The sequence below is a fragment of the Helianthus annuus genome, chromosome 9 (assembly GCF_002127325.2).
Source record: "Helianthus annuus cultivar XRQ/B chromosome 9, HanXRQr2.0-SUNRISE, whole genome shotgun sequence".
Classification (NCBI taxonomy): Eukaryota; Viridiplantae; Streptophyta; class Magnoliopsida; order Asterales; family Asteraceae; genus Helianthus; species Helianthus annuus.
The window spans coordinates 17,691,951-17,704,948 of record NC_035441.2 but is presented as its reverse complement, the minus strand read 5'-3'; the positions used below and the strand labels follow the sequence as shown (position 1 = coordinate 17,704,948).

The following is a 12,998-nucleotide window of genomic DNA, read 5'->3' as shown; positions in this document are numbered from 1 at the left end:
GTTGTGGTGTAACTTGGATTCCGCTTTTGTCCGAAACAAAAAATCCTTGTTAACCCCAGAAGTCTGTACCAGAGCCTGGAGAATTTTCCTGAGTGTTACCTATCGACAGAAGAACGCAAACATATGCTTCTTAACCCAAGAAGTCAGTCATATGATCATTGTAGAAATCTTAAACTGAAAATAGACGATACAGAGCCCTTAATATACTTTCAATGTGCTGCATGTGCAGGCTATTCCTGTCAATCAATGTATAGCACTTGTACAAAAGCGAAATGCGGAAATTGTGGCAAGTTGATGAATCAGGAAGTTGGATATAAGAAACCCAAAGTGTGTGTTGGTAGCGGTGGTGTGTTCGTTTCTGAAAGGGCAACGTTTATTGTAACCGATGATCTTTGTGTGATGCCTTATACTTCTGCAAACAGCATTCGGTTGCTGACTGGTCTTGGAATTACCGATAAGAGCTGCTTAGAGGATCTTATGTTAGATATGGGCCGTGAACAGGTAAAAGTTGGTAACTGATATTATGTACATATATTCAAATGTTTTACACTACAAGAAAGATATCATTTAGTGACACCCGTAAATGCTGCAAAATTAAAAACTCTTTGGTCTCTTGTGACATTTGTTTAAAAAAATTAACAAGAACACTAAAAATTCTGATACCGGGGCATTTTGTTCTTACATAGTACGTAATGACATAACTCTAACTTTAAAATTATTAATTTGCTTTTTTTTTTCTTCAGATTGTTAATCTTTTAAAGGTGGCCCTATCACTCGATGCTGTGTTCACTTATTTAGTTTTCAATAGAGTCGTTCCCGGCCAAAGCAGTATACTTGATCAAACCGTTATGAAAAAAGAGGATTCAGCAACTCCAAAGATGCATCTGGAAGTATCTTTGCAAAAGTCAACTGGAAAGCTCTTATTTGTAGAAGCCGAAGAAGATTTTGTTGACTTTCTTTTCAGTGTTTTATCAATTCCTTTAGGAACGGTAATTGGGGAACTGCTGAAAGGGGCTTCTTCTGTAACTTGCATTGATAATATTATCAAAAGCGTTTCAAACATGAGTGTAGGAAGAAGACACCTTAAGTCACATGATATCAAGGATATGTTACTTAAACCTCATATTGGTCAACAGTATTCTTCAAGACACCAGTTTTTTCCATTGGCATGCACCCCGTTACGTTGGAGGGATTGTTTCCATAAAGATCCAAGGATAGACAATGGACTCCTAAAACAATCTGGACTGTTTATTGTGACAGACGACTTGATTGTAACCCCATCCTCGTCATATTCGACTCTGAATACTCTAAACGATTTGAAAGTCCCGTTTGATGATATTGAGAAATATGAGACTAGCATTGGCTTAATAGAGGTATTACGTAGTTATAACCTAGATTTCTTTATAAATTGAGTTCAATGTTCTATGCTTGTTTTATGTTAATTATTTTTACTACCACTTTCTTTCGCAGGGCTTAAGAATGCTGAAAGCATCGCTAAGATCTCGCTCCACATTGACTGATAGCCTCAGCCTTGATATACTCATAAAGTGAAAATGGAAATTTGAAGTGTTTTAGTTAAAATGCGTTCTTGGTTTTTGCATTATGTTCTCACCTTAAAACTTGGCTGTCGATCGAATGTACTTCAAGCATGTTATATTGACATTGGTTTGGTATTAAATATATTCTATTATAATTTCGTATATGTTATTTTTAAGCAAAAGTTCTTCAATATGTTCTTAAGGTTATTTTTATCACAAACATTTTAGATAAAAAAAAATACGGCATTTCACACGCTATTCTAGTATTTTTGTTGCCGTTGTGTGCCACCTGTCACCATAAACGAGCAATTTCAAGTATATTACACGTTCTACGATCCAAAGCTTATGGTTGAAGAAACAGATTAGGTTTAATGGTTACTGTTCTCTCACTAAGTCTCAGCCTGTGAATTTTAAGACCAAATAAAAACAACCACATAGTTTCTTCGGGATATATCATAGCAAGGCAGTGGTCGGTGGAGTCTTGATGGGTATGCCTCATTCGTTTGTTGGGAAGGCGGGCTACAGACCAGTGGTACATGATCCCATTTGGGTTTTGTTGAGCTGATCAATAGTGCTGGAAGGTGACAGATCTGTCAAATTATATATGAATGATCCGGAGACAAGTTGCATCATTTTTTTAACGTCACGGACTACTGGAATATTATCGTGCCATTAGTAGAACCACCGGTCATATCCATCTTTACTAGGCAATGCCTATATACCAATTCAGGAGAAAACTCAATAAATATGAGAAAACCCCACTTATATACACCCCCAAGATGGCACTAGGCTATAAAGCCATGGGCATAATTCAGCCCTTTTAATTCCCTTTCCTGATATATAGTCCGGCTAAAGCAAGGTCATCGCACCCGCATGGTTTCGTGTTCGTGTTTGTCAGTAGCAGAGCTAGCACATTAAATTAGGGGTATCACAAAAAGAATCTTTTACCGTGCAACTATACAATAATAAAAAAAATTGTTTTGGGGCTTGGGCTATGTTTATCAATTGGGGGTGTCTTTCAATTATATTATACTTGATTTTGTCTTAATTATTATACACGTTTGGCGTTGTAAAAGGTTTGATCTTATAATGTTACGTTATTTATTTATGTTTTTAGTATCTAAACTTTGATTTCTAGTTTGAGGGTATTTTTGTTATTTTCTATTATGCAAGGGGTATGATTGTAACTTGCATATCTATTTATGTTAAACGTATGAAGGAATAATAGTAACAGATTTGGTGAAATTATCTTTCTCTTTAGCTTCTTTTCCTCTAAATCTGTTCTAACCCTATCAAGGGTATCAGAGCCGTTCCGACTCCACATCGGAACACTTTGCCGCCGCCGCCATGACCCGCAACCAAGAAGTCGACAACACCCTCAAATCCCACGATAAGGCGATCGCTGATATCCAAACTGCCTTAGCCGCTTTGATGAAACAACAGGAGCAATCATCGAAGCAACATGAAGAAATCTTGAAGGTTGTCCGTGACAAGGGAGTTCAATCGTCAGGCAGTTCCTTCGGGTCCTTCTCCGGCCCAGATGGTGACTCACGAACATCCAAACCATTCCGTATCGGTAAGATCGACTTCCCTAAATTTTCGGGGGACGATATTTAGGGGTGGGTCTATCGCTGCGAACATTTTTTTCGATGGATGACACTCCTGATGACTCGAAATTATGTTGTGCTGCGGTTCACTTGGAAGGTGATGCCCTCCAATGGGACCGTGCCTACTTGAAGACCCGTAATGCCACGGTTGCCGAGGTCCCATGGGCGGACTATGTTCGTTCGATCTCTGCCCGTTTTTCTGATGCAATGTTTGAAGACCCTATGGAAGAGATTGCATCTACTGATAACGCCAAGGGTCTACAAGAATATAATTTAGGTTTTGATCGCTTTCTTAACAAGGTTACCGTTAGCGAACCTTATGCTGTTAGCCTATATTTGAAGGGTTTGAAGCCGGAAATAAAAGGACCGGTAAAGATGTTCAAGCCTGAAACACTACGTGAGGCGTATGGGTTAGCAAGAATTCAAACTATGAACAACACATGCTTGATGAAGCGTTTCCACGCTGTGGAGGATGGGCTGCAACCCGAAGATGTCAAAATAACACCTCCCGTTAATGGTTCAAAACTACCCTTGCTGCCAAGTCCAACAACCGAGCCATCAAGTTCTACACCAGGAATCCTTAGATCGAGGCGTTTGACGAGTGATGAACTTGAGCAAAAAAGGGCAAAGTGGGAATGTTTCTGGTGTACCGAAAGGTTCGTTCCGAGGCACAAGTGTAAGAAAAAACAACTCTACATACTTGAAGTGGTAGATGATGAAAAACAAGCAACGGAAGAGGATGAAGACAAGGTTCCTTGAATCACTTTTTGAGGACAAAAAGTGGGTTAAGGAGGGAGTATTGTTACGTTATTTATTTATGTTTTTAGTATCTAAACTTTGATTTCTAGTTTGAGGGTATTTTTGTTATTTTCTATTATGCAAGTGGTATGATTGTAACTTGCATATCTATTTATGTTAAACGTATGAAGGAATAATAGTAACAGATTTGGTGAAATTATCTTTCTCTTTAGCTTCTTTTCCTCTAAATCTGTTCTAACCCTATCATATAAAACTTGGAATTTTAATAAATTAAACTATCCTATTTTTAGGTGTATCCCCCGTATTTGTTCAATAGTATCTTTTATATAAAACCGAAAATTACACTACGAAAACAGGGTTGAGCCGTAGCCCGTGATACCCCTCATTATATTATAACTCCGCCACCGGTGTTCGTGTTCTAGAATCGTTTGTTGTATACCGGTGTCTCATACGGTTAATTATAAACCACAAGGTAAATTTAATCTTATCACTAGATTAAGACAAATTGTGTACCGTTTATGCATGTTTGTAACCATTGTTGCAGAAATCGGCCTAGGCGGCCGATTAATCGGCGCCTAGGCGCTAGGCGGTCACTTACTGCCTAATTTTGAGCTAGGCGGTCAATTAACGGGTCATGGTAAAAAATCGGTCAAAATCGGTCCTAGGCGGTCAAAATCGGTCCTAGGCGGTCAAGAATCGGATTAATCGGACAATATTAGTCGGTCAAAATCGGTCCTAGGCGGTCCTAGACGGTCCTAGGCGGTCAAAATTGGTCAAAATCGGTCAAAATCAAACCATATTATCTGAAACTTGAAGTATTTATGTGAATTTTGAAGTATTATTTTTATATTATTGGGTATATATATATAATTTTGAAAAAATACATACAAAAATATCTCGATTAATCCCGATTAATCCCTAGGCTCTACCGCACCGCCCGACTAGCGCCTAGCGCCTTCTACAACATTGTTTGTAACCATGATCCTGTTTGTTTCACTTTTGGTGTTGATTATTTATATTTTAATCTATTGCGTTTTTTTATTAATTGCAGATTTAATTAATAAATAGATGAAACACAATTTTGATAAAGAGTAAAACGGACACCACTAAATTCCAACTGTAGTATTAGAGTCACGATTACAAGAAGAACCTGTTCTTTTAACCTGTTACAGATCTGAAACTTTAAGTTGAAGTTTCAGATCTAGGTTATATTAGAGCAACAAATTATTTGGCTAAAGTTTTTTTTTCTTATTTTAGTTATTTTGTTTGATTAAGATTTCTCGATTTATCTTAATTGTGTTTAAATATGTAAATCTAGCCAACCATGTTATTGTATATTTTGTTTATTATTCTTGGTTTCGTTTTATGGTTTTTGTCCACTTTGTGGCTCAAAGTTGTAATAGAATAAGGATTTTTATTTTTATATATATTTTTGAAATATTATAAAGTCAAGATCCGAATACAAAACCGAAGACAAAACAAGTTTCATGAAGTCAGTGAAAGTAGCTCAAGACAACAAGATGCATCCAGGTTCATTATTTGTTGTCTTGTGTTTTTACCCCGTGGCCCAGTTTGACCTTGCTATTTGGCTCTAGCAAGGTCAACCGCTTTTTGGCCTTGTGCTTGCTTTATTTTTATAAATTGTTTTAACAATCCAACCTCATACCAATTTTGTTTTATTAAAACAAATTGATGTCACAATCAGAATAATAACAAGTTTTAAAAATAAATAGTTTATTTTAAAAATAATAATAACCACTAGATATTTTGAAACTTAAAACAAGATTTTTTTAACTTTCTTAAAAATCATAACTTAATAGTTCTTAAAAACTATTACTTTTAATGGATTACTCTAGTTGCAACAAACTTAGTTTTAATAGGTTATTAAATGTCCTGAGAGTGGGAGATGAAATGATTCCTCAAAATTCATGACTAAATGTATACTAAAATTCATTTTTACGACCCTATTTGGTAAATATTAAAACTAACCTATAATTAAAATTAATAGTCTATGTCATCCTATTACAAGTTACACTAGGAACTGAAGGTCCGGCTAGGAGGATCTAGTCGCCTAATCCTTGTATACTAACCAACCCGATTGTGCGGAATCCAACCGGAAAGGCAAACCGAGATAGAACAAGCAAAAACAAGACACACAAGATTCACCGATTAACACCTCTGTATTAATACGTATGAAAAGGTTCGGTTACAAGCTCAATGTTTATAAATCTATTTTGCAAACTCTCTCTCAGTGTGTGTGTGTTTTGTGCTCTCTATGCTTGCTTAACATTATCTGTCTAACTACAGACTATATATAGCACTACACACAACGAAACAGACTCAGACTTGGCGAATCACAACTTGGTGAAACACGTTTTGAGGAAACACTTTTTGAAGAAACAACTTTTTGAGGAAACACAATCGTTTCGTCAACAATACATTTAAGTGTTTCCTCAACCAGATTAGCCCATGCCTTGTTTCCTTTGATTCAGCCCAAGGACTAGCTCTTTTCCTTTAAGTCTTTTGGCCCATGTTGAAATCTCGATGCACACGATGGAGGAATGTCGTGTCCTAGCCAAGTTGCGTTGCGCGAGTCGTGTCCACAAATATGTATCAACAGGAACGTAAGGCAAACCATCAGTATTTGGAGCCACAACACCACACTTGATGCCTAGCTTATCCTTCCAAGGTGCAAGGGTGTCATAGACACATCCGACCCTTCCACAAGTACCTCTTTTTTGATGATTATTACTTTTCTCTCACGTCTGGAGACTAAAAGTGGACACAGATGAGGTTCGCTACAAAGTCTACTTTCCTACAATGTGTAGGAAGTGTTCTTATTACGACATGTGTCATCTAGGGATTTATTACTAAAGTGCATAAAGATCATTGGATAATTAACTTATTTATAAAAGATTTACCTTTTAAACAAAAAAAAAGAGAGTTTTAAGGAAACAATATATCTTGTAAGAATTCAAAATCATCATTCACTTATAATCATGGTTGCAAAAGTCGCTAGGCGCTCTCTAGTCGGTCGTGGGGAGTTAAGATTACTCAGCATAGGCGGAGAGTACTCGGGGAGTACTCGGACATGTTAAATTATAAAGAAATTAGTTTTCGAAAATTAAATATATGTCTAATAACATAAATTTACTAATATTTATAACAAAATACGTGAAAATGATATTCATTTAATATGAAAGTTATATAAATTAAGTTTTTTTATTTTTTAAGTCAAACTCAGCCCGAATTGACCAACTAAATCAGATTTTGGCCGAGTTTGACCGCGTTTGATCGATTCCAAGTAATTAGGCGGAGTTAGAGAAAGTCGCCTCGGCAACCTAACATGTAGTGACTACTCGGGGAGTACTCGGCCTTGGAAACCTTGTTTTACAACCATGCTTATAATACGAAGAACGCATACTGAATTTCATCCGAATTATATATGTTTTTTTTTATTTCCTTTATGGTTATGTAACAATTAATATCACATGCGATCAATCATGAACAAATTCTTAACGTTGTGTTTTAGCGGGTATTTGTTTATACACGTAGTGTTTTATCGCTTACATGCGTAAATAGCTTATATTCTATATAACACACTAGTAAAAAGAACTTAGATTTCGTATAACACACCAGTATAAACAACTTAGATTTCGTATAACGCACCCGTATAAACAACTTAGATCGCTAGTATAACACACCAGTATAAACAACTTAAATTCTGTATCATACACCAGTATAAACATATTACATTCTGTATGACACATCAATATATACAACTTAGATCGTTAATAATAAAACAATGTATTAACGTTTTTTGGAATAGATTATAGTGTTATTTGTTCTTCATTGTGTGAATGTTCTTGAATCTTGTTCCTACAAAAGAAATCGCCAACAAACACACTGATGATGAATATTCGAGATCTAGATCACAATAATCAAGTTACATGGCAACTTACGCATGTATTGGAGTCTGAATTTCTATCTACTAGCAATTAATTTGGTAGCGATCGAGGGTTTCGGAAGTGGGCGTTTTAAAGAGAGAGGGGAAATAAGGAGAATAACGGAGGTGGTTTGATGTTGGACGGTTACTTGCTTTGTTTAAAACATGTTGAATGACCATTATATCCTAATCTATCAAATCAATTTCTTTTTATAAGGCTATAGGGTGTGGTCATGATCCTCATGACCACCATGTCCCTCCATATTAGTGCTATGGTTGAAAAAATGAAAAAAATGGTCCTCCTTTCCATTTTTAACAGTAAATGGTCTAAACCATTAAGAGCTCAACAAACAGCCTCTTAGTGGTTTAGATGAAAATGATAACAAAAATAAAAACGTCAGATGTCCAGTTATGAAAAAAATTCTTATTTTGGATGTAATAGCAAAAAGTGTCCAAATCTCATGGACAAATTTGGCATTTTATTTATATATTAATAAATTAATTTGTTTTAACAAAATCTTGAACATTATTTGTGTTTGTTCGCTAAATATGAGAATATATATCTTATTTTTGAGACAACGTGACAAATAAAATATGAATCAAGCATTTTTTCTTCTTCTGATTATGGGAGAAAAATGAATACAACATGCGACAAATTTTTCAACAGTTTATTGGCTACAGACGTAAACCAATAAACATTTTGGTTGGGAAAGATAAAGAGTTACTAATGTTGTAGATTTGATACGTCTCCTACTAAAATTAGGTGATCCGTAGAGTGAAGTACTCTTGATTCGGTCCAATATGAGCATTGCCAACTTGAGGATGTGTCAACTTGTACACATGGAAGATGACGCGTTATTCTTTGACAAAGGTTTGCGTGATGCGATTGAGGAATTGGTTGCTTCCTTACATATTTTTTTATAACAAAGCAAAACAAAACGAAACACAAAATATAATTCAACACCCAAGTTATGATTCAAATATACACACAATACATTTGTTATTGTTCAAAGATACTTCTTATTGCCAGCAACCAACACCCGTCACATTTAAGACTAAAGTTTTGTTGGATTACGTTTTTATTATTTTTCTTTCTTATTTAATTGCTTTTTCGAAAGCTCATAATTTGATCAACATGCAGTAAAAAGGTAAATATATATAGGTGACTAACATGTAAAATTACCAAGATTGTGATGGTTCTGGTGTATATCAGAACGAAAACTTTTTGCATTCAACCGCCTCTTAAGCCCTTTCCTCCATGTTTTTTTACCTTTAGTTCCTACTCCTCATCAATCTACAAATCTATAAATATAGAAATAAGGTATAATTCAGTCGCACTTTTCTTTAAAAACATCATGTTTTTTGAAGACTATATTCTAAGGAAAGTAAAAAAAAAAAGTGTATGAACTTAGAGCATCATAAATCTCATCATTGTTCTTAAAATCCCCATCTTTTCGAAGGAGAATATGGATGTCAACATGTGGAACTGATTGTCCTGCCTGAAGATCGTCCTGTAACAAGATGGACATATATGATAAAGCACGAGTTAAAGATCACAAAGTTGGCGGTCCTCGGATACTACTGGATACTGCATAAGGGAGTTAAAAGTTTTGAAATAAAAATGGCTATAATCAATATTTTGTTCAGTCACCTGGAAGTGCTTAACCACATCTCTGTTCTCCTCCCCTGAAGGTATAGAGCATTGTCTAGGACCATTTAAAGCAGTAAACTATAATAATCGAATAATAAAATGCATTTCTTTCATTTTCCCTTTACAATATTAAATGATACAAACAATAGTTTCTACATTTTGATGATTGCAAAGAACACTTACAGTTAGTATCACGATGGTCAATTTCTCCCAAACTAACACTTACACAGTCACATTTGCTCCCTAAATCAATTTGCAACAGGAATGATGACTGAGTTCATATATATTACAAGAAATAAGAAACAAAACCAGTAGAGAGGGAAAGAGAAACCTGCTAATGTGGTGGTTAACGAATCGATTAGGGTTTTGGCGAGATGAGGAGGGGTTGTTTCAATCCGTCCTTTTACACACCGATTACATCTTCGAAACACGGGTATAGATCAGTCTCATAGTCTCATTCGATCATCATCATTACCAAACATAATCAAATCCAAAAACATACCTTTGGAATTGCAATCGGAACCCTAGGTATGGCTCTGCCCGAATCCTAATAACCCCTTGACTGACTTGCCACGGAACCCTAAAGCCATCGTTGTTCGGGCTTTGCTTTGTCCACAACCTACCATCGCCATCATCCGAACACCATCATCACTAACCCGACGTCATCTCAGGAGGACTTATGCAAACGAACAAGGCTATTGAATTCAAGAATCTGTTGATTGCGTTGAAAGAGTAACGGTTAAGTTGAAGAAACTGATAATGGCATTGAATGAGAAGTGAACGGACGTATAGAGATGGAGATTGATTAATCTTGTATCTATTTTATGTGAGAAGGGCAGAAAGGGAATAAAATGGTAAAAAATAAGGCATTTTAAGTGAACCCTTCATATGCCATCTTAAAAAAGTGAATGGAAATTTCTATTTTATACATAGGAGATGCACTATATAGTATATATATATATAGGTAGAGGATCATGTACAAAGTGAAACTTTTGTGAGAAGTGTGAGAAATAATTTGGGAATGACAAGTGTCCTTTATCCTAGTTAATTCAAAAGGGTATATTAGTAATTTCACATTCTTATCATTTAACTGATTTCCAAAATAACTGCAAAAAAAAAAAAAAAAAAAAAAAAAAAAAAAAAAAAAAAACTGGCAATGAGTTTTTATAGGGATTGATTCGAATTTTGAATTTTTTTTTTGCAAGATCCAATAAGATTATCATCTACGCATCATTATTCATCAATTATAAATACATGAAATCGCCAGATACTTTCCCCAGATACAATAGAGTTGTTTACTTTCTGCGTCCTTCTTCGATTTTGGTGTTTTATAGCATTTACAAATGTATAGTGTTTTATCCCCCAATCAATAGTGTTATATATTCTGTACAAACATCTTAATTTCCTTTCATAGTGTTTTATCCCCAATCAATAGTGTTATATTCTGTATAGACATCTTAATTTTCTGGTTCATAGTGTTTTATTCCCAATCAATAGTGTTATATTTTGTACAGACATTTTAATTTTCTGGTTTATAGTGTTTTATCTCTAATCAATAGTGTTATATTCTATACAGACATCTTGATTTTCTGGTTCATAGTGTTTTATCTCCAATCAATAGTGTTATATTATGTACACACATCTTGATTTTTCTAGTTCATAGTGTTATATCTTCATATAATGTTTTATCAAGGGTTCATAATGTTATATCTTCATATAATGTTTTATCAAGGGTTCATAGTGTTATATCTTCATATAGTGTAGGATACGTTTACCATTTTTTATTGGGGAAAGTTGCTGATTTTTAGGAGAATAATGGGCGTTTTGGTTGTGTAGGATACGGTTACCAAATTTGAAACATTTGAAAAGACACTATTGCCCTTCAATTTTATATAAAACCCTTCTAATTAAAACATAATTTACATTTTTATACCCTATTGATCTCAACCATTAGATCATATATCCAATGGTTTAAAACACTTCTTACCCTTCTCACATTTTAAACACTTTTTACCATATCCCTACCATATATATATATATATATATATATATATATATATATATATATATATATATATATATAGGGGATGGATCATGAGAAAACTAGTTTAAATGAGAAAACCAAAAAACTAACTAAAAAAACCTAAAAAAAACCAAAAAAAATACCAATTTTTTTTTTTTACAATTTTTTAATAAAAAATCGCTACTTTATATGTATGGAAAAAAATTTTCAAAAAAAAAAAAAAAAAATTTTTTGTTGTACTGCACATGTGCACTAATACGGAAAGCCTAAACCACTTAACCCACCACCCACCGACACCCCCCAAAAACCTAAACCCCCCCACCCCCACCCCCCAAAACCTAAATTCACCCTCCCACCAAAAGCCTAACCCCCCCACCCCCCACCCCCCCCCCCAAAAAAAACCTAAACCCCCCTCCCCCACCCCCACCCCCACCCCCCAAAAACCTAAACCCCCCCACCCCCCACCCCCAAAAACCTAAAACTAAACCCTAAACATAAACCCGAAAAAAAAACCTAAACCCCCCACCCCCCCCACCCCCAAAAAAAACCTAAACCCCCCCTCCCCCCACACCTAAAAACCTAATCCTAATCCTAAACCTCCAAAAAAACTAACCCTAAAAGCTAAACTAGACTCAAAAAGTTAATTTTAAGCATGTAATGCAATTGTAGTACATGTTACATTGCACATGTGCACTACTATAATAATAGTGTAGAAAACAAGACGACACCATAAATCTTTTTTTATGTCATAAAAAATATGCTCGAATATACTTGAATGAAAGATAAGAAAATTTGTGATCTTATGGTGCCATTTTTGTTTTAAAATGATAACGTATGGAGAAATGGGAAATGTTTGAAAATTTATATATTTTTTGTTCCAATTTTACCCCTCCTTCATTAAAAGTCCCCCCTCCTTCATTAAAAGTCTCCCTCTCTCTCCCTTTTAGTGGATTTTAGTTAGTTTTCTAGTTTTCTCATTTATATCTAGTTTTCTCATGATCCTCTCCCTATATATATATATATATATATAGAAACCCCATCTTTTTTAAAAAACTATGCAAACCCAATACCATCCATTGATTATGTTTCATCGCACTTGATCAATGGCTCTCATAATTTTGGTAACAATTAGATTTAAAAGAAATGTAATAATACACATTAGTCAACTAGAAGGGCATTTTGGGTAGTATATTCCTTCTCTTTCCAATGTCTAGTCCTATCATCTTTAATGCACCTCTCTTTCTCTCTCTTCATATCCAATTCAAAATCACAATCTCAGCTCTCTCAATTCACTTCCCATGACTTTCCCTTCTCTCTACACGACACTTACAACCTGCAAGCCTAAAGAGAGAGAGTGAGTGAGAGCCGTGAGAGAGAGTACCAGAGAAATCGAAAGAGAAAGAGAGGTCCAGAGAAATCGAAAGAGAGAGAGAAAACTGGTGGGTTTCCAGCCACCCACGGCAGCAGCAGCGCT

General features: G+C 35.2%; 1 protein-coding gene across 1 annotated transcript; it reads left to right on the top strand.

The window, feature by feature from the left end:
- Positions 1 to 246: 246 nt before the first annotated feature.
- Positions 247 to 1,700, top strand: LOC110877260. The gene is made up of 3 exons (XM_022125416.2): positions 247 to 501; positions 744 to 1,373; positions 1,471 to 1,700. The coding sequence occupies exons 1-3, from the start codon at positions 247 to 249 to the stop codon at positions 1,549 to 1,551; spliced, it is 966 nt and encodes a 321-aa protein (XP_021981108.2). The 3' UTR covers positions 1,552 to 1,700.
- The last annotated feature ends 11,298 nt before the right edge of the window (positions 1,701 to 12,998 follow it).

What these genes read in the sequence shown, in the direction of transcription:
- LOC110877260 (XM_022125416.2), top strand. Translation starts at nt 247, where the DNA reads ATGTATAGCACTTGTACAAAAGCGAAATGCGGAAATTGTGGCAAGTTG. An exon ending in TAGATATGGGCCGTGAACAG is followed by an intron (nt 502 to 743) that starts GTAAAAGTTGGT and finishes TTTTTTCTTCAG; the next exon opens with ATTGTTAATCTTTTAAAGGT. An exon ending in CTAGCATTGGCTTAATAGAG is followed by an intron (nt 1,374 to 1,470) that starts GTATTACGTAGT and finishes TTTCTTTCGCAG; the next exon opens with GGCTTAAGAATGCTGAAAGC.